This window comes from Patagioenas fasciata, chromosome 26 (assembly GCF_037038585.1).
Source record: "Patagioenas fasciata isolate bPatFas1 chromosome 26, bPatFas1.hap1, whole genome shotgun sequence".
Classification (NCBI taxonomy): Eukaryota; Metazoa; Chordata; class Aves; order Columbiformes; family Columbidae; genus Patagioenas; species Patagioenas fasciata.
The window spans coordinates 5,960,880-5,987,172 of NC_092545.1; the positions used below are offsets into that span (position 1 = coordinate 5,960,880).

At 62.0% G+C, this 26,293-nt stretch overlaps 2 protein-coding genes across 3 annotated transcripts; both read right to left on the bottom strand.

The window, feature by feature from the left end:
- Positions 1-440: 440 nt before the first annotated feature.
- BMP1 (bone morphogenetic protein 1) lies at positions 441-20,064 on the bottom strand. Of its 2 annotated transcripts, XM_065856666.2 has the most exons (20): positions 19,806-20,064; positions 11,631-11,744; positions 11,393-11,545; positions 11,188-11,305; positions 10,570-10,748; positions 10,387-10,492; positions 9,933-10,057; positions 8,118-8,233; positions 7,785-7,887; positions 7,221-7,337; positions 6,998-7,143; positions 6,488-6,683; positions 6,294-6,419; positions 6,045-6,205; positions 5,741-5,921; positions 1,982-2,107; positions 1,778-1,905; positions 1,478-1,691; positions 1,141-1,391; positions 441-917 (listed from the first exon to the last, which is right to left on the bottom strand). In XM_065856666.2, the coding sequence occupies exons 1-20, from the start codon at positions 19,966-19,968 to the stop codon at positions 783-785; spliced, it is 2,958 nt and encodes a 985-aa protein (XP_065712738.1). In that variant the 5' UTR covers positions 19,969-20,064; the 3' UTR covers positions 441-782. The 2 variants fall into 2 exon arrangements, with proteins under 2 accessions (XP_065712738.1, XP_065712739.1); XM_065856667.2 differs by lacking the exons at positions 441-917; positions 1,141-1,391; positions 1,478-1,691; positions 1,778-1,905; positions 1,982-2,107 and adding an exon at positions 2,936-3,382.
- A 4,347-nt stretch (positions 20,065-24,411) lies between these two features.
- On the bottom strand, positions 24,412-26,175 carry LOC136112255 (surfactant protein C-like). Its single transcript, XM_065856799.1, has 5 exons — positions 26,053-26,175; positions 25,493-25,810; positions 25,307-25,417; positions 25,114-25,224; positions 24,412-24,989 (listed from the first exon to the last, which is right to left on the bottom strand). The coding sequence occupies exons 1-5, from the start codon at positions 26,092-26,094 to the stop codon at positions 24,894-24,896; spliced, it is 678 nt and encodes a 225-aa protein (XP_065712871.1). The 5' UTR covers positions 26,095-26,175; the 3' UTR covers positions 24,412-24,893.
- Between the last annotated feature and the right edge of the window lie 118 nt (positions 26,176-26,293).

A 26,293-nucleotide genomic window follows, 5' to 3' on the forward strand; every position in this document is an offset into this window, starting at 1 on the left:
GCCGTGTCACCATCCTCTGTCCCCCGTTGGGACCCGGGGAAGTGGCTCCAGACCCCAATCTGGCTCAGGGAAAGGGGGGGACAGGGCTTGGTGGGCGAATTAGGGGGTCACGGAGGGATGCTGTGGCACCAAGGGCACAGCCACGGGCACGTTCCCACCATCACCATGCTGCAAAACAAAGGTGAGGGTGAGCACCTACCTGCCCAAATCAGCATCCTGGGGGGGCTGCGGGGTCCCCACAGCACCCAGGAGGGACCCACCGTGGCTCCTGCTTTTGGGAGACGCTCGTCAGCAAAACGCAATTAGCTGATTGCTCCTTGGGGAGCCCCGGGGCCGGGGGTGTGCGCAGGGTGCTGGGGGGCTCCCCACACATCCAGCCCCATTTTTGGGTGCTGTTTCCCTCGCGGGGGGGTGGGAGGAAAGAACTGTGGCTGCCCCTCTCCAAGTACAAGGGTATTTTATTAATTTCATCGGTACAAGACAGAGACAGCACCTTGTGTGTGTTGGGCTCTTCCCGGTTACTGGTTTGTACATTCAGAGAGCTGCGGTCGGCTCAGCCGGGGGGGACCCTGCTCGGCGCCCCCCCAAGCTCCGGGGGGGGCGGAGGGTATCCCCCCTCTGCCCTTGTGCCCCCGTGCGAACGTGTCTTGAGTGCTGAGGTTTGTCTGTGTGCTCCTCTGTGCAGTCTGTGCGGGGCAGAGCTCCCCCCGCCTTCCTCCCTGCCCTCCTCCTCCTCCTCCTCCCCTGCCCATGCAGGGGGACTGGGACCCCTCCCAGGGCCCTTATTTCTTCGTGTGCAGCGTGTCCTGGAACTTGGTGCTGGTGTAGCGAAGGTGGAAACCCTTCTTGTTGATGGTGTCGTCCGAGTGGAAGCGGATCATCACCGAATCTCCGGCGGAGTAAATCTCCTCTGGGGGCTGCCGGGGATTGGGGGAGAGGGATGCTGAGGACCACGAGCATCCCTGGGATGCTGAGCATTTTTCGGGGTGGGGGGGATTGTGATGGGGAGGGTGCAAAATCATCACACCCCCACGTACAACCCCAAAATGCTGGGGATTTCTCAGCACCGCTCTTGGCTCAGCATCACCCATCACCCCTTATTTTTTGACCCATCATCCCACCCCCAGACTCCCCGCTCACCCCGGAGCCGCAGAAGCGCCCGAGCCGCGGGGCCGTCCCGTCGTAGCCATCGAACAGCTCCATGTAGTCGTAGCCGCAGTCGGCTTCCTCCTCGATCTCGAAGGTCTGGAAGATGAGCTCCACACCATAACCCTCCTCCGCCATGATCACCCACTCGCAGTCCGACCCCCCCGGGTAGTTGTTGTCCCCAAATTGGGCGTGGGAGTATAAATCCTTGGTCTTCACCTCGGCGTGGACCTGGCCCCCGCATACTGGGGGGAGAAAAGCAAGAGGGATAGGGTTTAGGAGGGTCTATGGTCACCCCGCATCACAGTTGCCCCCAGTCCCACGGTGGTACCTGTGGTGTGGGTGGCCTCAAAGCCCTTTTTTTGGACGGAGTTATCGGAGACAAACTTGAGGAACATCTTGTTGCTGGAGGAGATGAGGGGCTCGGGCTCTTTGGCCCCGCAGAAGCGGCCGAGCGCGGGGGCTTTGGCGTCTTTGCCGTCGTAGATCTCCAGGTGGTCATAGGCGCATTCCTGCTGCGCCTCCACGTCCAGCTCCGAGAAGGTCTATGGAGGTGATGGCCGAACCGCCGGCGCTCAGAGGGGACCCCGGTGCCATCCCCCCAGCTCCTCGGTCACCTCCCCATCCCTACCAGCTTGATGCGGTGTCCCGGCGTGGTGCTGATGGCCCAGGTGCACTCCTTCTTGCTGGGGTATTTATCGGGCCAGTTGGGGCTGGTGATGGTCCCCGAGATGGATGTCACCTTATGGTCACAGCCGGCTGTGGGGAGAGCGGGGGGTGATGGATGTGGGGGGGTCCTGTTGGGGTCAGGGGGGGATTCGGGGCACGGACCCACCTTCCTTGCAGTCGTGCTTGTTGTCGTGCAGCACGAAGCCGCTGCGGCACTGGCACTCGTAGCTGCCGAAGGAGTTGAGGCACTCGTGCTGGCAGCCCCCGTTGTTCTTGGAGCACTCGTCCTTGTCTGCGAGAGAGCAGAGGCACCGCGGCTGAGCCAGGGGGACAGAGCACGGTGTCCGGCACCCCGGCACAGCATCCTGGCATGGGATCCCGGCACGGCATCCTGGCGTGGGATCCCAACACAGCATCCTGGCATGGGATCCCGGCACAGCATCCCGGCAGGGTATCCGGCACAGCATCCCGGCATGGAATCCCAGCACAGCATCCCGACATAGAATCCCAGCACAGAATTCTGGCACAGCATCCTGTCATGGAATTCCAGCACAGCATCCTGGCACAGTATCCGGCACAGAATCCCGGCACAGCATCCCGGCATGGAATCCCAGCACAGAATCCTGGCATAGAATTCTGGCATAGAATCGCAGCGTGGTATTCTGGTACAGAATCTGGCACAGAATTCCAGCACAGCATCCCAGCACAGAATCCCATCATAGAACTCTAGCACAGCAACCTGGCATGGAATCCCAGGACAGAATTTTGGCATGGAATCCAGCACAGCATCCTGGCATAGAATCCAGCACAGAAACCAGCACAGCATCCCAGCACAGCATCCTGACATAGAATCCAGCACAGAAACCAGCACAGCATCCCAGCACAGCATCCTGACACGGCATCCGGCACGGCACAGCCCTGCTGGTCCCCAGCCCCACGCAAGCGCCTCCAGCCATCACCAAGCAGCTCCGCTGTCCCTTGCCCAAACCAGCGCAGCCCCCACGGGTGGGCGGGTGGGTGGGACGGGTCCTCCTCTCCCGGGGACACCCATGGGGACAAGCGTTACCTGCTGGCGGTACGGACGGGGAAGGCAGAAGAACACACAGTGACAACCAAAAGGTGCACAAGAAAGAGCAGGACGCGGGAGTCCCTCTTTACTCATCGACAGGGAAATGTCACAGACACGGTAAAAATCGGGGGGAAAAACAAAAACAAACCCAAAAGCACCGAGGTCAGCTGGTCAATGACAAAAACAACGGGGACAGGGCTTAAAACCAATTAAAAAAATATTTAAAAAAATTAAAAATAAGGCCAACAACCAGTTCTGTCAAGCAAGGGGCTGCCGGGGCCGGCGCCACGGCTCGGCTGGGCTCGGCTTGGCTGGGCTCGGCTTGGCTGGGCTCGGCTTGGCCCCGACGCAGTCCCGCGCGGCACCGGGACCGCGGCGTTCCTGAGAGAGATGGGGGGAGCGGGTGGGGGGCTCAGGAGGGGCCCCGCGGCCGCTTCTGCAGGCGGAACTTCAGGCCGGGGGGGCGAGATTTCGGGGGCTGCAGCTGCTGCTTCTTCTCTGCAAAGAGAGAGAAAGGAGAAAAGGGGGGGAGCGATGGGGGGAGCGGGGGGTGGTGGGGGCGGCGGGGGGACATGCAGAGCGGCAGCGGGGGAAGCAGGCGGGGACCCCCCGAACCCCTCGTGCAGCCGGGCTCCATGGGGAGGAAGAGGAGGAGGAGGCGGCATGGCTGGCTCCGGGAGGATGAGGATGCGCGTTGGGTGGGTTCCAGAGGGGTTTTTGGGATGGGAATGGCAGCAGAAGGGTTTGGGGTCACCCAGAGCAAGCTGTGTCCCCCCTGGGCTGGCTGTATTTACCTCCCAGCACCCACCACCTGCCCCAGGTCCCTATTGCTGGTGTCTCAGGGCTTGCCAACCCCCCCCAGAGCCCCTGTTTAGGGGTCAGGGCAGGATGCTCCACAGCCCATCACCCCTCCTTGCTCCCCCTCCCCATGGTGTGATGGTTTTCTGGGGGGGAAGCCAGCAGCAAGCGGGTACCACCCACCCCAGCATCCCTATCCATGCCAAGCTTGTCCCCAGCATGGGGACGGGGTGACGCTGGAGAGGAGCATCCCTTAGCAGCAGCGAGGGGGGGTCCTGCCCATTTCCCCCCCCAGCCCCCTCGGAGCAGCCCCAAGCCCCACGGCCACCTCTCAACCTGCCGTCTCCTAGATCTGAGAGAGAAAGCGAGGCGGAAAAAGCTCGTTTTGGGGATGGGAAGGGGCTTCGGATGGGCCGGGGGGGGCTCAGAGCAGCTCCAGCACCAGGGGGACGGAGGGAGCCTGGGGGGGCGAGACAAGAGCGGAGAGAGTTGGCAGAGGAAAGAAGCCCAACCGGGTCGGTGTCTTTAGCAAATCCTTTATTCTAACCAGCGTGCCGTGCGCTCACCGTTACCCCGCCGTGCACCCCGGACGGCTCCGGGCTGGCTCACCCCCCCACAGCCCCCGTCACCCCGCTACAGACCCCCCTGTGCACCGGGGGCTTGGCAAAGAGCCAGGGGACACACACACACGTACCTGGGTGCCAACACTGTGGCGGAATCCGTGTCAACGCATCCTTACGCACGAGGAGGAGGAGGAGGAAGGGGCCACATCTTCAGTGTGTGTGGGGGAAATGGGTGCCCGGGGGGCCAGGCTGCCCATGTGGGGATGGAGCTCAGAGACCCCCCGCGGCTAAAAAATGAGCAGCACTGAGATGCTTTGCTCAGGGTTGGCTGGGGAGTGACCCCGGTGGGGGGACCCTGGTGTGGCCAAGTCCTCCAGCGCGGTCCTGCTGCCGGGAAAGCCCGAGACCTGCGTGGGGGGAGACGGTTTGGTGGTTTGGGGTAACAGCAGCCCCCACGGGACCCCCGTGCAGGAGGAAGAGGAGAGGGAAGGAGCCCGGAGTGGGGCGACTCACCCGGCTGCCCCGTGGTCCCGCTGGGCTTTCCCCGGGTTTGGCTTTGCTGGAGGGCACCGGCTCCCCATGGCTGGGCCACCTTACTTGCCTTGGTTTTAATTCGAAATAAAATAAAGCAAAGACACTCTCCCCCAAGCCTGTGGGTCTCTACCGCCACGGGAAGCTCGAGGGCTCCTGGGGACGGTGGCTCCGGCCACGTTGCCCCTTAAAAACATCCTGATGTGGCCAAAAAGCAGTGGGATGGATGAAGTGCTGGCAATGCGGTCCAGCCCAGCCTGGCCAGGACGTGCTGTTGGCCACTTGCTGATGTCCAGGGTGTCACAGCAGCCCAGGGACCAGCCCCGGGTGACGTTTGGCCGCGGCCAATTGCGCGTTTTGCTCCGTGTCCCCATCCCCATCCGAAAGTGCCACCGTCTCCTGGCGGGGTGGCCCAGGAGAGGAGAGAGGACCAGGGATAAGTAGGATTTTGGGAGGAGGGACCAGTCCGGAGACCTGAGGTGCGGTGGGGGCTGGATGCCGGTGTCCCCCTTGCCCGGGATGCGGGGAAGCCGGTGCCGTGCAGCGCAGCGGGATGGAGCGGGGGCAGCAGCAGCAGAGCGGGGGCATCGCCATCCCCCGCGGCAGCGCCCAACGCGGGGGTGCAGTGCCCAGACCCCCCCAGGGCTGAGCACATCCCTGTCCCCAGCGCCTTGTCCCCCCGCTTCTGCGGGTGCAGCCGGAGCCCAGCACCCAACCATTGTTTGGGGACCCCCCAGTGTATGAGGTAGGACCAAATTGCCCCTCAAAATAGGGGAAAAGCCTCGAGAAGCAGCAAAATGTGCTGCTAAGGGGGCTGCTGGAGGCTGGGGGGGTCAGACCTCAATGATGCCCCTGCCGCTGGGTGGGATGGGGGGCTGCACCCCCGGTGCGAGCAAGGGCAGGCATTAGCGGTGGTTTGGGGGGGTTGGCAGGGGGTGCCCATGCCGGGGTTGGGCAGCTCTACCTGAGAAGAAATGGGCTTTAAAACCCTTTTTGGAGACGGTGTTGTCGGATTTGAACTCGATCCTCATGTTGTTGTACTGGGAGGTGATGACGTCCGGCTTCTCGGCGCCGCAGAACTTGCCGTGCAGCTTGGAGTCGGCCGTCAGCCCGCTGCGCACCTCCACAAAGTCGTATTTGCAGACCTGGGGGGTGTGGGGGGGAGCAAAGAGATTAGGGGGGGACACAGGGCTGTGTCACCCCCGCAACACCCCAGCGGCATCGTGGGGGGATGCGGGATGGAGAGGGACCGCTCGGGATGGACTCACATCATTGCCCTCGGTCTCGAAGAAGTCGAACTGCAGGGAGATGCGGTACTGGGTGGGGGCCACCAGCTGCCAGATGCAGTTTTTGTTGGGGGGGTACTCCTTGGGCCACCCCGGGCTGGTGATGGAGCCGTTGAGCTTGGTGAGGAACCCTCCGCAGGCGGCTGCAGGGCGGCAGGTACCCAGTGCCCATCACGTCCCCGGGATGCTGCGTGGGGTGTGTGGGGGGCTGGCAAAACGGGGGGGGCTCACCCTCGCAGCGGCGTTTGTCGGACGCCAGCTCGTAGCCGGGGTCGCAGGCACATTTGTAGCTGCCCAGGGTGTTGATGCAACGCTGCTCGCAGCCGCCGTTATTGGGACGGGAACACTCGTCCACCTCTGGGAAGGGACAATAGGATGAGTGGGGCTGCCAGTCCCCCCGTACCCCCCCATGGAACACCTCCTACCTTTGAAGAAGTTGACAGCGAAACCCGCCTTGTTGATGGAGCCGTCCGAGACGAATTTCATCCAGAGCTTGTTGGAGGTGCTCTTGATGTCGTCGGGTTTGTCGTAGCCGCAGTAGCGCCCGATGAGGCTGCTGGACTCGCTGCTGCCGTCCCGGATCTCCAGGTAATCGTAGGCGCAGCTGTCGTGCCGCTCGATCTAAGGGGGTGTAAATCAGCGGGGGGACACGCTGTTTCGTCCCCAGCATCCCCAAACCATGCCTGTCCCTTTCCTTATGTCCTTATGTCACCCATCAGTGAACAGCGCCAGCCTGCTGCGTGGGGAAACTGAGGCACAGAGGCAGTGCAGGCAGCAACAACCCCAAGCACATCCCGTGTGATGTATTGGGTCACAGAATCACAGGAGGGGGTTGGAAGGGACCTTTGTCCAGCCCAGGGTCGGGGAGATGCTGTGGGGAGATTTCCCAGGGAAATTGGGGGGCACTGCACGGTGGGGGGGGGGAGCTCACCCACCTCGAAGGACTGGAAGGTCAAGCCCACGTGGAAGCCCTCGGAGACGGTGATTTTCCAGACACACACCTTGCTGGGCCGGTAGTCGTCGGGGTAATTGGGGGACTGGATGTGCCCGTTGTCCTTCTTCACGTCCCCCCCGCAGATGGCTGGGAGGGAAGAGAAGCCGCCTGAGCCACCCCCGGCCCCACTGCCGGCCCCGTGTCCCCCCCCAGCCCTCCCCTACCTTCATAGACGGCGAAGAAGCCCTTGCCCACCCAGTTGCTGCTGCTGCGAAATTCAACCCAGAGGCGGCTGTCGGTGGAGATGATGGGCTCGGGCAGCTTGTTCCCGCAGAACCTGCCTGGGGATGAAGGTTTGCTGGGCTGCCGCCGGCCAGGCACCCTCCTCTTCCTCACCGCCACCTCCCAGCGCCCCCCCAGCACACCCCGTCCCCACCGGCATTCTAAAGGGAAAGCGATTTTCCATCTGTTTTATAGAAAACGGTTATTTCAGAGCGCGGGGGTCAACTGGGATTTGGAGAACACCCAGTTCATGGCGATGGGACCAAGATACTGGCACATCCCCAGGATCAGTTTCACTGGTGTGTCCCAGCAAACTGGGAGCCCCATACATCCCAATAACCCCTCTGGGGGTGGTTCCTCCCCTCCCCAAGGCTTTGGCACATCACAGGCAGGGATACAGGCAGAGGGGAGCCCCTGCCCCGCTGCCTGCACCCCGAGCATCCCCGCGTTGGGCAGGAGGTGCGGGCAGCGCCGCCGGGCAGGCTGAGAGCTCCCGGTTTGGTTACCTCGCAGCGTGGCCTTTCTCCAGAACCCGTCTCTCACCTCCACGTAGTCGTACCAGCACAGCCGGCTTCGGTAGAGGTCCAGGGTGGTGAAGTTCAGGATGATCTAAAACCGGGGAGAGGGGGAGAAAAGCATGGGGTGAGCCCCCCATGGCACCCTGCGGGGTTTCTTTGTCGGGTGGTACCCGGACCCATGGTGATGTCTGGCAGCATCCCCAACCCGGGGGAAGCTGGGGTTAGAGGAACCCCAAAAAAAGGGTATTAGAAGATGGGGTGAGGAGGAAGAGGAGGTTGGGAGGAGGTGGGGGCGCTGTGCGCAGCGTGGGCGGGCGGTACCTTCTCTCCGGGGGTGACGGAGATCCTCCAGACGCAGTGCATGTGGGCAGAGTAGCCATTGGGGAATTCAGGGGACGAGAAGTTGCCCTGGCTGTCCTGGAGCGTCTCCCCACAGGCTGCCGAGGGGGAAAAAGCGGGGGTCAGACCCCCAGGAAGCCCCCGCTATGGGTGGCATTGGGTTCGGAGCAGTCGCTGCTCCCACCCCTCCTTGCATCCTTCTACCACCCCAAGGACAACCCTGCAAAAAAACCCCCAAAAAGCCCCAAACTCGACCTGGGGATGCTCCCCAGCACCCCCTCACAAGCACCAAACCCCGGGGGGAGGACCCCCCGAGATCATAGCCCGGGTATGAGCAGGTTTCCGCGGCTGGATCCGACCCAGCGTCACCATCTGGAAGCCACATGATACCACGGCCACGGCGCACGGCGCTCGGCTCCGGCTGTCGCGGGGCCAAGGCGGCCGCCCCCCCACCTCCCGCCCGGGGAGGGGGCGCGAGATGAAAGGTGAAACGTTCAAAAAAGGCGGCTTGAAACCTGGGCTCGTTGCCTTTTTTCCCCTCTTTACAGTGGAAACAAAGTGAAGGGAAAGCCAGGCTGCAGAATGACTTTCTTTGGGTGGGGGGGGGATTTCTTTTTGGGCTTTTTTTCCCCCTCCTCTAACTAATGACATTTCCTGCTCGCTCTGGCAGCCCCTGAAAGCGGCACGGCTGGCTGCCGGGGCCCCTCACAAAGGCGTCCCTCTTCCAGGCTGCTAATTAGTTGCTGGAATTAAGCAGGAGCGTGTGGGAGCCAAACTCCTTGCAGATGTTGCCAGCGCGGTCCCGGAGCACGTGTCTGCAGCTGTGGGGGGACCCGTGCCAGCGTCCCCAGCACCCAGAGCGATGTCACTGCTCATGGGCCGTGCTCCTTGGAGCCATTTGAGGTGCTGATCCATGTACTGGTTGTGCTGAGCAGCCCTGGCTCTGCACCGACTCCGTGCCTCATCCAAAACCCTCTTGCTGTTGGGGTGGGTTGGAGGATGCTCTTGGAGGATGCTCTGCCCTTTGAGGATGCTCTTGGAGGCTGCTCTTTTGGGGATGCTCTTTGGAGGATGCTCTTTGGGGGATGCTCCTTTGGGGGATGCTCTTTGGAAGATGCTCTTTGGAAGATGCTCTTTGGAGGATGCTCTTTTGGGGGATGCTCTTTGGGGGATGCTCTTTGGGGGATGCTCCTTTGGGGGATGCTCTTTTGGGGGATGCTCTTTGGAAGATGCTCTTTGGAAGATGCTCTTTGGAGGATGCTCTTTTGGGGGATGCTCTTTGGGGGATGCTCCTTTGGGGGATTCCCTTTGGAGGATGTTCTTTGGAAGATACTCTTCAGAGGATGCTCCTTTGGGGGATGTTCTTTGGGGGATGCTCTTTGGGGGATGCTCCTTTGGGGGATGCTCCTTTCGGGGATGCTCCTTTTGGGGATGCTCTTTAGAGGATGCTCTTTGGGGGATGCCCTTTGGGGGATGCTCTTTCCTTGGATGACTGGGAGGAGAGGGTGGCTGAGGATGCTTTTGCTCCCATGGGCATTGCCTGTGGTTCACCGATGCCTTGTATTCCACTTCTGCTCACAAACACCCCAGAAAAGCTCCGTGGATGGAGAAAGGCAGCATGCGTGGTCCTTGTGGGGAGGTCCAATGGCAAGGAGTACCCCAAAGAGCATTCTTGCGCTGGAAACAGGGTTATCCTTCCTTTGCCAGGTTTTGGGGTGAAAGCAGAGCCATTTCATGGCAGACACATCCCCATCCACGCTCACCCCATCCGACCAGCCCCCCAGCAGTGACACTCACCCGGGCAGCGGTAGAGCTTGCGGGCCTGGGCGATGTCCCCTTTGCTCAGCCGTGTCCTCTGGCCGATGGCGGGACGGACGCCGTTCACGTCGTACTTGGGCAGGATGGTGTCGAGGAAGATGCCCCTGGGGCGAGAGCGGGCAGAGGCTGGAGAGCGCCGGGGCTGCTCCCGCCAGCGGGAGGAGGATGCTAAAAACAGCCCGGCTAATTAAAGCCTGTGGGCTGGTGAGTCAGCGGGGATGTGTCCCCGACAGAGGTGACAGCGGGGACAGCCGCATCCCTGCCCTGGCAAGCGATGCCGTGGGGCTTCATCCTGCTCTGCTGCAGATAGGAGCCTTGCTCCAAGTGCATGAACCCAATGTTAAAGTGCCACCATCCCCTGGTGCTGGGGGCCTCGTGTCACTGTCCCCAGTGCTGCGGGGGCGACGGGGACATGGGGGGAGCCATCCTGTACCTGGAGAAGGTGTTCCTGGCGTAGTGCATGATGCTGTCGAAATCGTACGTCTCACCCAGCGACTCCACCTCCTCCGGCTCCATCTTCAAGAAGTTGTACTCCTGCCCTGCGGAGGGACGGGGACATCACCGGGGGAACCCCATGGCAGGGAGGATGAGGAGGAGGAGGGAGGCCGGTCCCTACCTGGCTGGATGTTCTCCCGGATGATGGAGACGTGGTCGTCGCGGTCGGGGCGCGTGTGCTCGTGCCAAAACCCGATGACGTGGCCCAGCTCGTGCACCACGATGCCGAATTTGTCGCAGTTTTTGCCGATGGAGATGGCCTGGGGTCCCCCGCCTCGGCGGCCCACATAGGAACAGCACCTGGGGGGGAAGGTGGGTGGCACCGGGTGAGCTCCGGCTCTCTGGGGGACACAGTCACTCCCTTGCCACCGCGCGCAGCCCATTCCAGGGGAAAACCTCCTCCTCCCCAGCATCTGCTTGGCCGGGGCCGTCTCCCGGCGCGTGAAGACGCCGAGCTCTTCCAAACCCGTTTCCTTTGGCGTTGGTCCCACCATAAGCCCAGGCTGGTGCCGCGCCACCGACCTCAGCAACAACACCTCCCGTGTCCAACCGCCCGTGGGGACCCGACCCCGGGATGTGTCCCTGTCACCTCCCAGCCCTCCGTGACACCGAGCAACCCGAGCCAGGCGGTTCGTCCCCGCCGTGGTGCCAAAACACATCAGCGGAGCATCCTAATGAACAAACCCCATTTGCAGCGCAAAACCCAAGGGGTGGGGTGGTCCTGGGTGTCAGCACGTACCCGCAGGGTCGGTAGGTGAAGACGATGTAGCTGTCCTCGTCATTGCGCTCCAGGAAGGTGACACAGGTGTGCTTCTCCCAGTGCCGCATCGCCTGCCGGAAGATGGCTCGCTGGCTGCCTGCAGGAGGGGCGCCGGGGACCGTCAGCCCGGCGCCGGGGAAACTGAGGCACACCGGGGACGGAGCGGCACCCCCCCGGCACTCACCGCTGAAGTTGCCGCTGATCACGTAGGGGATGACACCATCCGGCCACACTCTCTCCGGCCGGGACGTGGCGGCGCGGCGGCTCCGTCCCCGTTGCCGCCCGCGGCCGCGCGGTTGGTGGCCATGGCGCGGGTTGGGGTGGGTGGCGTTGCTGCCTGCGGGGAGGTGGGGGGGTGATTTTGGGCAGCCCCCTCCTTCCAAAATGGAGGTGGCGGGGAGGGGTTGGGATGGCGGCGGTACCTGAGGAGTTGGTGGGCAGGTGGGTGATGGTGTGGTGGGCCAGGTCCACCACCCGCTCCACCTGGAAGAGCCGCAGGTCCTCCTCATCCAAGGCGATGTCCCCCAGGAAGGCAGCTGTGGGGGGGGGGAAGGAGTTTTGAGCCCCTCCCACTCTGCCAGGGGACCCCAAAGCCCATTGGGGCTGGGGTCTCCATCACCAGCCTCTCCCCAGCCCCTCCAGACCCCGCGTAGCCATGAAGACAAAGTCAAGCCCTTTCTCCTCCTCCTTTCCTGCATCTGGGGGCCGGGAAGAAAAGCGAGCGCAGTCCCCCCCTGCTCCCCAGCCCATCGTGCCGGTTCTCCCGGCAGCTGGAGCCAGCCCTGCGCCAACATCTGGTTCGCATAAAGCCCGCTCCATCAGCTTTTACTGTTATTATTTGTGTTGCAAAACTGCCTTCCTTTTTTTTCCCCCCCTTCTTTTCACTTTGCAAAAACCCCCACACTGAGCTCGGGACCCCCTTCCCGCCCCCCGAGCCCCGTGCGAGCTCCAAGAGCCCCGGGATGCTCTGATGACCTCCGAGTCATCTGCCACCGTCGCACGCTGCCATATGTCCTGGGAAGCTCCCGCTGCGCCCACGGGAACCGAGCTGGCCGAGGGGCGTCCGTCTGTCCATCCGTCTGCCAGGGCCGGGAGCCCCCCCAACAGCTCCCACGGCGTTTGGGGGTGCAGAGATGCTTCAGCATCACTGAGCCGGAGGACATAACCCTGCACGGCCCTTCCTCCTCCTATAGCGCTGCGAGACGCGGCTCCCGGCTTCGGCGCTTGGCCGTCGCTGAGCCCCCGGGGACCCATTTCTTGCGGAAACGCGGCGGTTCGGGCGCGAGGGCCGAGTTGAGGTCACACCGGCCACCGTGCCAGCGCCTCTGGATGTGGCTGGTGTGGGGCGAAATGGGGTCTGTCCCCAAGTTTGGGGGTACCTGGGGTGAAAGGGGGACCCCCAGCACCCCCAAAGTTCACCTGCCCCAGTGGTGGAGAGCGAGGTGTCCGGAGCAGCTCGGGGGAGCGGCGCCAAGTCTGTGCTTTGAGCAATTAGCAAGTGGGTCCCAAAAGAGACACTAATTACGAAAGCAAGGCGGGACAACGAGGATAACCCTGGCAGGTCCAAAACAACCGGCGTGGGGCGAGACGAACACCAACTCAACCAGACCCCGTGGCACCGAGCCCAAACCCCGCTCCGCTGGTGCAAGAGCCACATTTTGGGGTGAAAGAGCCACATTTTGTGCCTGCCCCCAGCACCCCAGCAAAGGAAGCCCCAGGGTGGGGAGCAAACCTCGCGGTAAAGCCAAAGGAAGAGCAAACAAGCCGGGGCCGGCACCTCCCCTGGCAATGCCGCGCCGCTGGCACGGCCAGGCTGCAATTTGAGGGCAGAGCGGAGGCAGGAGCCGTCCCCGGCGTCCCCACACCCTCCCGGGGCCGGGAGAGACGTGTCCAAACGGGCAGCGCGGGGGAGGACCAGGGAGAGAGGACGAGCATCCCGTGCCAAGAGCTGCATGGAAAGACAAGGGAAAGTTAAGCTCGCTTACAGCCCAGCAAGCGCCGGCGGAGCCAAGTGATATAGAAACCATATGTGAGGGATTTGGGATACGTGAGAGAGCCGGGCAGGCCAGCGTGGGGACGTGGGGCTGCTGGCACGGGTGGTGCGAGGCAGCGAGGTTCCCCCAAAAATCCCCATCCTGGGTGGGGAAGGTGGTTTTGCTGCTCCCCGAGGGGACGGGAAGCCATGGGGTGGCGGTGAGGGGGTGTCCCGGCAGCCAAGCCTGTAAGGACACGTTGGGGACGAGCCTGAAGAGCTGGGTTGAGAAAGTTCCACGTTGTTTTAGGCTCTGGTTGTGTTCACCTCCTGCTCCCTCCCCGTGCAAGCTGGTGACGCATGGAGGGGTTTTTGGGGGGGTCTCTGCTCACCAAAAACACTGTGAACATCCCAAAGGGGCTTTGCGGGAGCCACTGCCACACCGCTGTCACTTGTCCCTCCCGTTTGTGCCACAACAAGCCAGCATCCTCCCTCCAAGGTGGAGGGGACACCCTGCAAGCAGAGGGCCACTGGCCGTGGTGGCAATGGGGACAAAGTCCGAGCTACGGTGGTGCCAGTGGGGAGGACGCGGTGCCAGCAGGACACCGGTTTCAAGGGCAGGCACTGGCCACGGGGACATGATGACCCCATCGTCATCCCCATCGGGCGGAGAGGAACGGGGACGGGACAACCCCTCCCAGCACCCAAAAAACAACGGGCTGTTCGGGACCTGCGCACCGAGCTCTTCCTCAACCCGCAGCCAGGAGATAACTCAGCCCTCCGCTGTTGTTTGACGTTTTGTGCGCTGTGTTTTCTTTCGGGTTCTTGGAACGGTGACGTAACCCCCGGGGCTGAAGCTTTAGACAAACAAGGTTTTACATTGAGACCCGAGCCAACCCCTGAGGAATCCTGTCCTGATGCTACAGGCGTGTCACAGTTTGGTCATTGTCTCTGTGGGGTCCCTCTGTCCCCCTCGCCAGGGATGCAGGAGCTGCTCAGCATCCTTTACACCAGCAACCAGGGGAGGGGGGTACCCGTGGGTCTGACCTCTCCTGCATCACCAGGATTTTGGGATGAACCCGGCCTTGGACTCCATCAAGGTTGTGAACCATGTGGAAGAACAAAATAGCAAAGATAACCCGTGGGAAGAGGCCGGGGCGCGAACACCATGTTCTGGTGAGCAGGCAAAAGCAAACAGAGCGGCGGGGAAGCCTTGGCAGGGGAGGGCGACAGATAAACAGGGCGAGATCGTGTTCCAGGTCAGTCTGGGGCAACTGAGCCACCGTGTGCGGTGCCGGATGGGAAGGACCCTCGTCCCCGCGTGGTTCCCGCTGGTTGTTGAAGCGGCACCGGGCAGGACGGGCTCCGGTGGCTCCAGCAGGACCAGCAGCATCCCCTGCCCCGGAGCAAAGGCTCAGCTCAGCCTTTCCTCGCCAGCTTAGCAGCTCTGGCCCAGCTGCTGCGAGTCCACGTGTGATGTGGAGCCATGAGCATCACTCCCGGTGCAAGGGGAGGGTTTGGAGCATGCGAGGGAGCTGGGAGCAAACTGCTCTGCCCCAACCAGGGACACAGGATGGAGGAGAGCGGTTTAATAGGTGCATCCCGGCCTCAGGGCCGAGCTGCCGGGTCGTAAAGCCACAAAGTCACCGGGGCAGCATCCCAGAGGCTCGGCAGAAGCCGGTAAATATGTGAGGAATGCTCCTCGCGCCGCCCCTCGCCCCCGCACGCCAGCCCAGCTGCGCCCGCGGCGAAGCAAAACACACCGGGGCTGCAGTGAGAGGAGCGGGGACCCCGCTCGGATGGGGCTGGGGGGTCCCCGTGGCCTCGGGGGTCTGTTCTGCAACCGTGGAAGGATGCAGAGCATCCCAGGGCTGTTGGGATGGGGGGCAGCCCCCCACTGCCACCTCCAGCTGAGGTCCCCGCGGAGACCCCAGGGACAGGACGCAGGACACAGAGGAGTTGAGCTGGACCCCGTCCTCCCCCCGGCAGCGGCGCAGCCCCTCTCCCGGTGCCCCTCGGCGTGCGAGGGAGCAGCCAGGCTGTAAACGCCGGGGCGAGGAATATTTGCTTTCCCAGAGCACCTTCCGAGCGGTGCAGCAGGCACAAAGCAGGAATTCAAACCTCGGCAGCCAGGCTGGGAGCCAGGTCAGATCACAGCCCCACTGCAGCCAGGGGGGAAACTGAGGCACGGGGGGACAGAGACGGTCAGCACCAAGGGAAAAGCCCCTGAAGAGCCACTCGTGGCACAGAGACGCTGTCCCTCCTTGTCCCAGCCGGTGCTTTTGCAAGATCTGAGGCCGCACCAGCACCGCGCACCCTCTTGCCCACATCCCTGCCCAGGGTGCAGGCAGAAAGCACAATACAGGCAGCCGGGGAAGGTAGAGATGCTGAAGTATGATGTCTAAGGCACAGTGATGATCCCTGTCCCCAGTTCCCCTCCTGTCCCCCCTGTGCACCCCTCCGTGACATCCCACTCAGAAGCATCACCCATCTCCACTTCCCTGGGCATCCAATTCCCCTCCCCAGCCCTGGGAACCGGGGTACGAGCCCTTTGCCGGGCGATGCTGCAGCGTAGCGTGAAATAATCCCCGTGGAGCCCGGCCTCTAATAAACACAGCCCCTGGCAGCAAACGGCTTCCAGCTAATTAACGTCCGGGAGCAGATCGAGGGATGAGGAGGGATGGTTTGATCACTCCAGGGGAGGATTTTGCCTTCTGCTCCTCTTCCGTGACAGCAAATGGAGGAGAAAGCCTCCTCCAGGGCTCGGTGCAGAGGATGCCAGAGCTCAGGCATGTCAGAGCCCCCAGGATGGAGCGGGGGCAGAGCTGGGGGGCTGTGTGGGGGTAACGGGGCTCTCCCTGCCTCCCCAATGCAGGAAAACACAGCCCGGGCCAGCGGCACCGGTCGCTGCTGAAAGGGAGAGCAGATGGAAAGGAAAATATTTGCAAACGGCTCTGCCAAGGGGACCGGGGGGTTTGTTGTTAAAGTCCCCTGCGAGGAGGGGAGCCCAGAGGGGGCCGGACCCATTGGGGATGGGGACACTGCCCGACACCCGGCTCAGCACACGTGGGGTGTCACAGCAGGACAGGACCCTGGCAGCGTCCCTGTGTTCATCCCTGGCACTCGGTGCCGGCTCTGCCAAGGATCACCCGCTCCCAAGGGCTCCCAGACCTTTGTGTATCTGCCCCAGAGCTCTGGCTGCAAACATTTCCCCCCCCGCCATGCTTTTATTGCTCAATCCTCTCCCCACCAGCCCTCCCCAGGCATGGATTAACTCCTTCCAAAGTTTACTTGCAGTTCCCTGGCTGGGCTGCATAAACCCTCCTGCAGCTTGAGGGATGGGGGGGATTTTTCTCACTGCCTTTTGCATACGTTCAAAGCGGGCTTTGCCATGCAAAGTGCCCCCGGACAGATGGGACAACATGGGACACTTGGTCTCCACAGCTCAGGAGGATGCAGGGAAATCCAGGGAGATGCAGGGACATCCAGAAGGATAGAGTGGGATGCAAGGGGTGCAGTAGGATGCAGGGGGTGCAGCAGGGTGCAATAGGATGCAGTGGGATGCAATAGGATGTAGTGGGATGCAGCAGGATGCAGGGAGTGCAGTGGGATGCAGGGAGTGCAATAGGATGCAGCAGGATGCAGGGGGTGCAGCGGGATGCAATAGGATGAAATGAGATGCAGTGGGATGAAGTGGGATGCAGTGGGATGCAGTGGGTGCAGCAAAATGCAGTGGGATGCAATAGGATGCAGTGAGATGCAGCAGGATACAACTTTCCCTCCCTGCCACGATGCCAGAGACCTCCAGCAAGCCTGCGGGTGACCAGAAGAGCATGTTCTCGCCCAGAAAACACTCTCCACAGCACAGCCAAGACAAAAAGTTTGGGGAAAATCACCCGTGGGCCATCCTCTTTCCTTTCCCCATATCCCCCCCAGCTGCTTTGTTCTCTCCGGGTCCAGCCGCAGCTCCCCAAGGCCGCCCCATCCCATGTGTTTCCCAGCCCCGGATAAAGCCTCAGGAAACGCCGTCACCCCCCTGGCTGCGACCCGCCGGCGTGAATCAGCCGCTGAAGGGTTTCCCAGGAGCCGGGAGGGGAGGGCAGCGACGGCGGGCGGGCGAGCGAGCCCCCCGACCCCGCCATGGCACCCCCGGCCCCGCCGGAGCACGCTGCCGCGCCGAACGGGTGATTACACAAAGATAAAGCAGATCCCGGGATCGGGCTGGGATTTCCAAGGTTCCTGCGCCGTCCCGAGCCCTGAACCGCAGGCCTCCCGCCGGCCCCGGCTCGGCGGGTGCATTTTTTTTTGCCCTGCATGAATAAGTGACATATAACGGCTGGAAAATATTTTTGGGCAGCCTGACAAGTGTGACTGCAACCAGTAGCCTCCGCTTGACTACGCCTGGAAAGTGTAATCTAGGTGAAACCCAGGCAGCCGGAGCCAGAGCTCCAGCACGGCTGGGAAGCTCATACACCCGGGGAAGGGGGATCAGGCCCCCCAGCCCCATCCATGCATGCGATGCGCCCCACGGCTCTGCCATCACCCCATGGATAGATGCTGAGCTCCCACAGATAGCAGAGCAGCGCACCCCCATATCCCCCTTCCTACGAGTGTGTGCAGCAGGGTGACAGCAAACCCAGGGGTGACAGAAGCACGTCCGCCCCACGCTTAAGCCAGGCACCCCCAAAAGCGGCCGTGGAGCCGCACGCGGGGAGCAAAGTTTGCTGCACCCAGGGGTCCCAGCTCCCGCAGCCGAATTGCTCAGCAACCCCCCAGCTCCAAGAGCAAACGCTGAGGCTGGAGTTGTTTGCTTAGAAGCACTAAGTAAGTTCTGCAAACACCACGAGCCCCATCCGAGCTGCTCCCAAGCACGGATGCCCTTTTGCGGATGGAAACACAACCGGGATCCGCGCCGGCGGTGCCCTGCTCACCGCCGGGCACCGGGACATCCTGCTGACCGGGTAAAGGGAAACCGGGGCCACGGCGAATTCCTCCCTCGGGAGGCTGGTCCAAGGGCCGGATCTCCCAGAGATCCCGTTTTTTGGCATCCTTGGAAGAGACGCGGCGGCACGGGCGGCTCTGCCGAGACGGGGATGGCCCGTTGGCACCGACGGGTGGTGGCATCACCGGGGTGGCCGCGGGCAACCGTCCTGAGCGGGCAGGCGGCCTCAGGATACCTCTGGCATGAGTTGTGCGGAAGAACCCAAATTCCCGGCGTTTTCCCTCCCCGTGGCCGCGCTGGCGGCGAGGCCTCAGCACTCAGCTGTTTCCGGGGCAAGGCGGGGGGGGACTTGCCACCCCAAAACAAAAGCAAGCCACCGTGTGGCTCAGGGGGATGGCATGGGGGGGTGCGGCCACTGAGCAGCCCCCACTGCTGGATCTCAGCATCCTGGTCCTATAGATCCCAAGTGGGGTGCGTGGCAGGGCCTGATCCCCCCCCACCCCCAGTTCTGGGGAAAAGCTGCCGTAATTGCATTAGTCACATAAGGATCTTGTAAAGACAGGCGGGGAATGGGGGGGAAACAACCGCCTTGCCAGCCCTGGGACCCGCCGGGGGTCTCGGGATGTGTGGGAGCAGGGTGAAGAGGGGGGATGGTTGGCAAAGCCTCCCCTAATTAGTTGGGTTCGTCTCTCCCATGTGGCTGGATGGAGCAGGAGCGGAGCGGAGGCTCCAGCCGGCTCTGCCCGGACAGTTTTGCAAGCCTAGCTGTTTCAGCCCGGGAGGGCAGGAAGGGAAGGATTTTTGGCCAGAAAAAAGCCCTCATGTAGACAGAGTTATATCAACAGACGCCTTCCAGTGCAGACAATGCCATTAAAGAGAAACGTGATCCTCCAGCCAGCACCCACCAGACCCAAGCCCTCCGTGCTCAGCCATGGGTGTCCCTCCCGTGCCTCAGTTTCCCCCCTCCCCCCAAATTCTGCTGTCCCCTTTGTTTCGCTTTGGGACACGGAGACACCCCCCCCGCAGCGCCCAGCTGGCTCCCAGCTCTTCCAAAATCGGCAGAATTGCTCAGCAACCCCCTGACCCAGCACAGAGAGACCCCAGCCCATGGCAAAGCCTGGCCCGGCTGTCCCGGGACGCTGCAGCCCCGGGGAGGGGGGCAAAGAGCTTTCGCTGTCTGAGGTTTGGGAGAGAAGGAGAAAGCCGGGGGGGGCACAGAGCGTGGGTCCGGCTGGGGGGTGGGCTGGGGTGGGGGCTGCCCACCGCCTTTGACAGCTGCTAGTGCGGGCAAAGCTGGGGACAGAAAGCGGGGCGCTGGGCCAGCCCCCCCCGAGCCGCTCTCCACCCTAAGTACAACCAGATGCATCCCCGAGCGGGGCCGGACGCTGTGTGTGTGTGTGTGTATGTGTATGTGTCCCCCCTTTCCCCCCCAAAATAAACCCGGCAGCGGGGAGCGCCGGGACCGGCGCGGGAGCCAAGTTTCCCCTTTGCAAAAGCTCCGAAGTGTGGAGTTGTGCGGGGCAAACTCACCCTCGCTAAGCACAATTTGCTCACACTCACTTACTCACACTCACTCACTTACTCACACTCACTCACACCCCCCCACCGCTCTCCCCTTTGTTCGCCCGCCCGGCCCGGCCGTTCCCCCCGCTCCCCGGGGCTCCGCATCCCCCCGGCTCCTACCGGCTTTGCAGGGGTCCTTGTAGTCCAGGGGCTCCGCGTCCTCCTCCTCCTCCTCCTCCAGCACGTCGGAGTAGTCGGGGAGGCGCAGGGCCCGGGGCAGGAGCAGGCAGGGCAGCAGGCAGGGCAGCAGGCAGAGCAGCCCGCAGCTCCGCAGCCCGGCCATGGCTCCGCGGGCAGCGGGCGGGCAGGGGAGGGCCGGCGGCTCTTTTTTTTTTTTCCCTTCTTTCCTTCCCTTCTTCGCTCCCCCTTTTTTTTTTTTTCCCTCACTCTCTCTTTTTTTTTTCCTTTTTTCCTTTTTTTTTTTTTTTTTTTTTTTTTTTAGGGAAATGAGATCTGGCGGGGGCGGGTTCAGGCGCGGAGCTCGGCCCCTGCAGCCCCGGGCTCAGGGCTGGGAGCGGGGCCAGCGCCGGGGGGGGGCGGCGGCGTGGCTGAGTTGTTACGGAGGACCCTGCCCCCCCCCGGGCCCGCTCCTGCTCCCGGCCGTACCCTCCTCCTCGTCCCGGGCTGCACCCTCTGGTCTTGTCCCGTATCCTCCAGTATCAATCCTGGCCCCCTTATGCCTGTCCAGTATCCGCCAGGGCCAATTCTGCCCCCATCATCCCCATCAGGTACCCCACAGTACCAATCCTGCCCCATTATCCCCGTCCATTACCCCTCAGTACCAATCTGGCCACATTATCCCCGTTCAGAATCCCCCAGTACCACTCCTGCCCCCCATCTCTGTCCATTACCCCCCAGTACCAGTCCTGCCCCTCATACCCATCCATTACCCCCCCAGTACCAATCCTGCCCCCCCAACCCCATCCATTACACCCCAGTACCAATCCTGCCCCCACATCCCCGTCTGGTATCCCCCAGCATTAATCCTACCCATCCCGTACCCCTCAACCTCAGTCCTGCACCCCCTCCTGAGCACCCCAGCCCTGCACCCCACAACCTCCACTCCTGCACCCCGTGGTCCCAGCCCTGCACCCCACAGCCCACATCCCCCAGTCCTACACACCCTCCCGCACCCCATTGTCCCGCTCTTGCACCCCACATCCCCGTCCCGCATCCCCCAGTGCTGTGCCACATATCTCCTGGTCCTGCAATGGGATGAGCACCCCAGGATCAGGATGAGCACCCCAGCGTGCCCAGGCAGCCAGGTAGGGAAGAGGCAGCTGCCAGCCCTGGCTGGGCCACGTGGCTGCGTGTGCAAGTGTGTGTGTGCACACATGTGCAAGAGTGTGTTCACACATGCGTGTGCCCGAGATCTCCAAGTGACGCCTGCTGTCACAGCTCCAAGGACGTCACCCCACTCACTGCCATCTGCCACCTCCCAGATGCCCACCCTGGGGGGCTGGTGCAGGGGGTCGGGGTGCCTGCGTCCCCCCGTGAGCCCCGGGAGAGAAATGGGGTCCAACCACCCTCTCGCCACTAGATAGAGCTCCAAGTTCAGCCTGGCTTTGCCCTTCTCCCTTGCACCCTTGTCTGTCCCTTGTCCCCTTGGCATGTCCCTTGTCCCCTTGGCATGTCCCTCCCGCACATCCCAGCCCCAGCAGGAGTGACGGGGGGCTGAGCGGGGTCCCCCTGCCTGCTCTTGCTGCTTCCAAACACACCCCCATTGTCTTATAATATTCTCACAACTTACATTAACATTATTATATTCATTTTTTAAGTGCTCGGTGTTATTGCACACAACTGCTGCCTTGGGGACTCACTGGATGCACACAGGCATCCGGGCTTCGCTCCCTCCCCTGCCCACTGACCCCCCCCAAAAAAAAACCCTTTGCCTTTTGCTTTCAGGGACCTCCTGCGTTCAGGGCCTGGCTCGTTCCAGGCACAGCAGATTGTGGGGAAACCGCCTTTGTGCCTTATCTCGGGCCGTTATTTTCCTCCCCCAGCAGCAGATCATCTCGGGATGTGTTTTGCCATTTAGCCCAGCGTTGCAAAACCTCCATCCAGTAAACCTTTCCCCTTCAAGCAAACAAATAAACTCCTGAAAACGACTCTCGCTTGGCTTCCGCACGCCATCCCCAACCTACACGCTGCAGCCTGGGGATGGGAACGTGGGGAGCGACCGCCCAAACTCATCTCCAACCTCTAGCTGGTCTCCCGAGAAAACAAACAGATCCCTCGTGAAAAACAAGCCAGGCTTTGAAATACTTTCTGTTTCCATCCCTCTGCTGGGAAGGATGTTTGAGGGCTGAGTCCCCGGGTGATGTCAATCCATTATGTCAGGGTCTGGCTGCTGGTTTCCAGCCCTGATATCACCCCTTTCCCAGGGAGCACCCTGGGGACACGCAGGTTTTTCCCCACTTCCCTCCCCACATCAGCCTGGCTTTCCCAGGACCAGCTCCTTTGCAGATGTGGCTTTTCCAAGCTGCACAATCTCCCTCCACCATCCATGGGCTCCTGCGCCATGAGCTCCTCGCACCGTTCCGGGATGCCATGGGCAACCGTGGCTTGTGGCCCATGGCAAGCAGCTGCCTGCTCCTGCACAGCCAGCCCCACGGAGCCAGGGAGCCTCTTCCCCGGCTGTCGTGTTGGAGATCTGGTTGTTTTTTTGAGCCCTGGAATAAATAAACCCCCGAACTCGCATCCTCCCATGCAGGTGACCGGCTCGCTCAGCTGCTCTGTGTGCCACGGACTCCGCACCGGCGACGGCACAGGATCACCAAATCCTCTTTACCGACACCTCCAATGCTTCTTCTCCTGCCCCTGGGGGCGACCCCCCTCACCCGGCACAGTGAGTGAGCATCATCAGGACTGTCCCTTGTGTCCCCATCCTTCTGTGACACGAGCTGGGGGTTGCACGTCCTCTTCCTAGCAAGGGGTTTTGTTCCTCCACCATGCACTGTGGGGGGGTTGCTCTGATTTCTCCTCCCAAGACCCCCCCGACCCTGCACCCTGGTCATGGACCCAGCAGCGCCTGCACCCCCTTTTCTGCGATGTGGCACCGCTGGTGGGACACAGCCCAGGCCAACACTTCTGATAGGGGGGCAATGCCCACCACTTGAGAGCTGGGAGCAGCGTGAAGTCACCTGCATGTCCCCCCCTGTCCCCAGCACTGCCAATGCCTCTGCCTGCACCCCATCCGCGCGCCCCTGCTCCCCCCAGGATGCAGCGCCCACCCCCTGCAAACCTGCGCGGGCTGCGGAAACCAGGCCACTTGAATTATTGCACAAGGACCTGGGGGTCCTGCCAAGTTTCTGGCAGCTCGTCGTCAGCTGCTTCATCGCGGGGGGGGGTTACGTTGAGCCGATTGCGGGGGCGCTGAGCCCTTGCAAAACCCTGCGCACCGCCTGCCGCCCGCTGCTGCGGGAGGATGTTGGTCCATAAAAACCACCTTTCCCATAAAAAACACCCCGCGTTGTGTGTTCACCGGTGCAACTGGGCTGGGGAAAGGCGAGGATTTTTGGGGGGGGTGCTCCGGAGCTGCAGGAGGCCCTGGATGGACGCCCTGAACCTGCAGCTGTGCTGTCCCCATGGGGAGCAGCTTCCCCGGCTGCCAGGAGCGGGGGCTGGATCGGGGGGGGTGGTGGGATGCTCGTGGTCCCCACCCCGGGATGGTGGGAGGCAGCTGTGCTGCTGGTGGGGCCTGTCCTGGGGGGGCTGCGCTGCTCCACGCTCCCCCTCTCTGCCCTGGGTGCTCGGCCCTGGGCCAACATCGCAGTCCTAATAACGTCTGATCCTAGTAACACCAGCATCCCCGTCCTGTTTATCCTGGTCCTAATGACACCAGCATCCCAATCCTAATTATCCTGGTCCTAATGATGCCAGCATCCCAGTCCTAATGATCTCGATCCTAATGATACCAGCATCCCAGTCCTAATTATCCCAGTCCTAATGATCCTGATCCGAATAACACCAGCATCCACGTCCTAGTTATCCTGGTCCTAATAACACCAGCATCCCAATCCTAATTATCCTGGTCCTAATGATGCCAGCATCCCAGCCCTAATGATCTCGATCCTAATAATACCAGCATCCCAGTCCTAATTATTCCAGCCCTAATAACACCAGCATCCCAGTCTTAATGATCCTGATCCTAATGATACCAGCATCCTGGTCCTATTAATGTCAGTCCTAATAACGCTAGCATCCCAGTCTTCATAATCCCGGTCCTGGTAACACCGGCATCCGAGTTCTAAGAATCTCAGTCCTAATAAAGCCTGATCCCAATAACACCAGCATCCCAGTCCTAATAATCCTGGTCCCAGTAACACCAGCATCCTGGTCATAACAATGCCTGATGTAATAACACCTGATCCTAATAAACCAGCATCCCAGTCCTAGTAATCCCAGTCCTTGGGCAGCAGCCGGTGGCCGTGGCTGCCTCTGACATGGGTTGTCACCAGGAATAGCTCCAAGACCTGGTTCTTCCCCTTCTCCTTTATTCAGTTGTGCAGGGCACAGATCCATTTTCCAGGATAGATCCATTTTCCAGAACAGCCGTGGCTCTGGCAGGAGGAAAGGGGCAGTTTGGGTCAGTCCTATGCCTTGGTGCCAAGAGATGCTCAGGGGGTTCCTCCCGCATGTCCCCAAGCTGTGGCTGCGGCACAAATTCACCTAAAAGCTGCTCAGAGCCCCTAAAATCATTTCCAAGGCAAAGGAAGCCGAGAGCGAGGAACGAAGAACTGGAACGGAGAATTTTGTTTCTTTAAATGTCATGTGTTTTTTTTTTTTTAAGCTCATTTTTGCACTTCAGTTTGGCGAAGCTGAGAAGACTTAAGTGACAAACCAGCTGTCCCCCCGGCGCAGCGCGGCGCTCGCCCAAGCAGCCACCCACCCACCGCCTCCAGCGCCCCGGCACCGGCTCGCAGCAGGGACGATGCAAAACAGAGCCCCCCAGTGCCAAATCCCCACCCTGCAACCCCCAACTCAGCCCCGCGACCCCAAAATTGGGGTGGGTTGGGGGCTGCTGGCCAGGGCGGCTGTGGAGATATCGGTGATGCTGCTGGAGGGGACGCGGCAATGCTGTGGATTTTGGGGGTGCTGCGAGGCAAGCTTGGCACTTTGAGGGTGCTGATGGGTGGGTGGGGGTCCCTGCTGCCCCTCTGTTCGCCCCCTATGTGCGGCAGGACCCTTTGTACCCCCCCAGCAAGGCTAAGCCCAGTAGATGGGGACGATGCTGCAGAGGATGCTGGCGGTGGTACCCAGGAGGGAGCGATCGGCCAGGGGCAAAGCGAGTTTCTCTTCAACCTGGGAAGGGGAGAAAAGGGAAAATGAGGCAGAAGCATGATGCTGCACCCCAGTTCTTCATTGTGGGGGGTGCACAAGGTGCTGTGTGCCCCCCATGCCCCATTCTGCCCCAGCCGGTGCCCACCTGCCGGCGCTGGAAGGTCTCAGCAATGGTATCCAGCCCCGGGATGTTGTCTTTGTCCATGCGGGTGATGTAGCAGGCGCGGTGGAGCTGGGATCTGTAGCTCACCAGCAGCTGTTTGCAGACAGACACACACCAGCTCAGCCCCATCCACCCCCTCCCCGTCCCCCCGGCTTTTGCAGGGCTCCCCGCTTACATTCTTGTAGTCATAGATGACCGTGGCCGGGTTTCCATCCCCGCTATCCAGGTAGAAAGTGGCCGCATTCTCTTCCCACGCTGGTCCCCTCATCATCCCCATCCACAGGACCTGGAGGGGACACACAGGGGGAGCTCAGCGCCTGCAGCACCCCCTCCCCGGGGACAACGGGGGGTCCCTACTTACGGCATCGGCGTGTCGCTGGTCGGCGCGCAGCCACATCAGCAGGGCGCCGGCGATGATGACCACCAGCAGGACCACCACCACCACCGTGATGAGGAGGCACTTGAGGTGGTGGGTGCAGCCCAGGAGCTTGCGGGGCAGGTAGCAGAGCAGGCGGGGGACGAAGCAGAGCGACCGCTTGACGCAGCTGCCACAGCCGCCGCAGCCGTGGCAACCGCAGCAACTGGGGCATTTGCAGCAGCGGGGCAAGCAGCATTTGGAGCAGCAAAGGGCGCAGGGCCAGCAGCAGCATCCTGGCTTGCAGCAGCCTTTATCTGGGTCCTACGGGCATGCAAAAAGCAGAGAGACAGGGTGAGGGTGGGAGTTTGGGGATGCAGAGCGGCTGGGGATGGGTTTGCCCCTGGTACCCCGGAGCTCTGGGGATGCAGCATCCCGCTCCATCACACCTGTACCGGTGCCTCGCTGGGGTAAACTGGGCGAAACCTTGTGCTGAGCATCTCTGCTTGGCACGGGGACATCCCCAGTGTGACCGTGTCACCCTACTGCATGTCACAGGGACTCACCAGCGGCTCTTCAACCACCACCTGCTTCACGCTGCTCTCCATGGCTTCCTCCTCCTCCTCCTCGCAGCCCAGGTTGCCCTGCAGCACCCGGAGCAAGAGGGTTTTATACCAGGGTGCTGGGGCGGGGAGTGGGGTGTCACCTGTGAAGGGGTTGGTGGCCTCAGGGTGCGATGCGGCTCTGGCGATCAATCCACTTCACTTCTGTTTGCCAACCGCTGCGCTCCCCTGAGAACCCGCTGGC

Excerpts from the sequence above, each read along its gene's own strand:
- BMP1 (XM_065856666.2), bottom strand. The coding sequence starts at position 19,968 with ATGGCCGGGCTGCGGAGCTGCGGGCTGCTCTGCCTGCTGCCCTGCCTG. Across the intron at positions 11,546-11,630 it reads CCTGCCCACCAACTCCTCAG|GCAGCAACGCCACCCACCCC; the intron begins GTACCGCCGCCA and ends ACCTCCCCGCAG. Across the intron at positions 1,392-1,477 it reads TGAGGCCACCCACACCACAG|TATGCGGGGGCCAGGTCCAC; the intron begins GTACCACCGTGG and ends TTCTCCCCCCAG.
- LOC136112255 (XM_065856799.1), bottom strand. The coding sequence starts at position 26,094 with ATGGAGAGCAGCGTGAAGCAGGTGGTGGTTGAAGAGCCGCTG. Across the intron at positions 25,811-26,052 it reads TGGTGGTTGAAGAGCCGCTG|GACCCAGATAAAGGCTGCTG; the intron begins GTGAGTCCCTGT and ends GCATGCCCGTAG. Across the intron at positions 25,418-25,492 it reads ACCAGCGACACGCCGATGCC|GTCCTGTGGATGGGGATGAT; the intron begins GTAAGTAGGGAC and ends TGTCCCCTCCAG.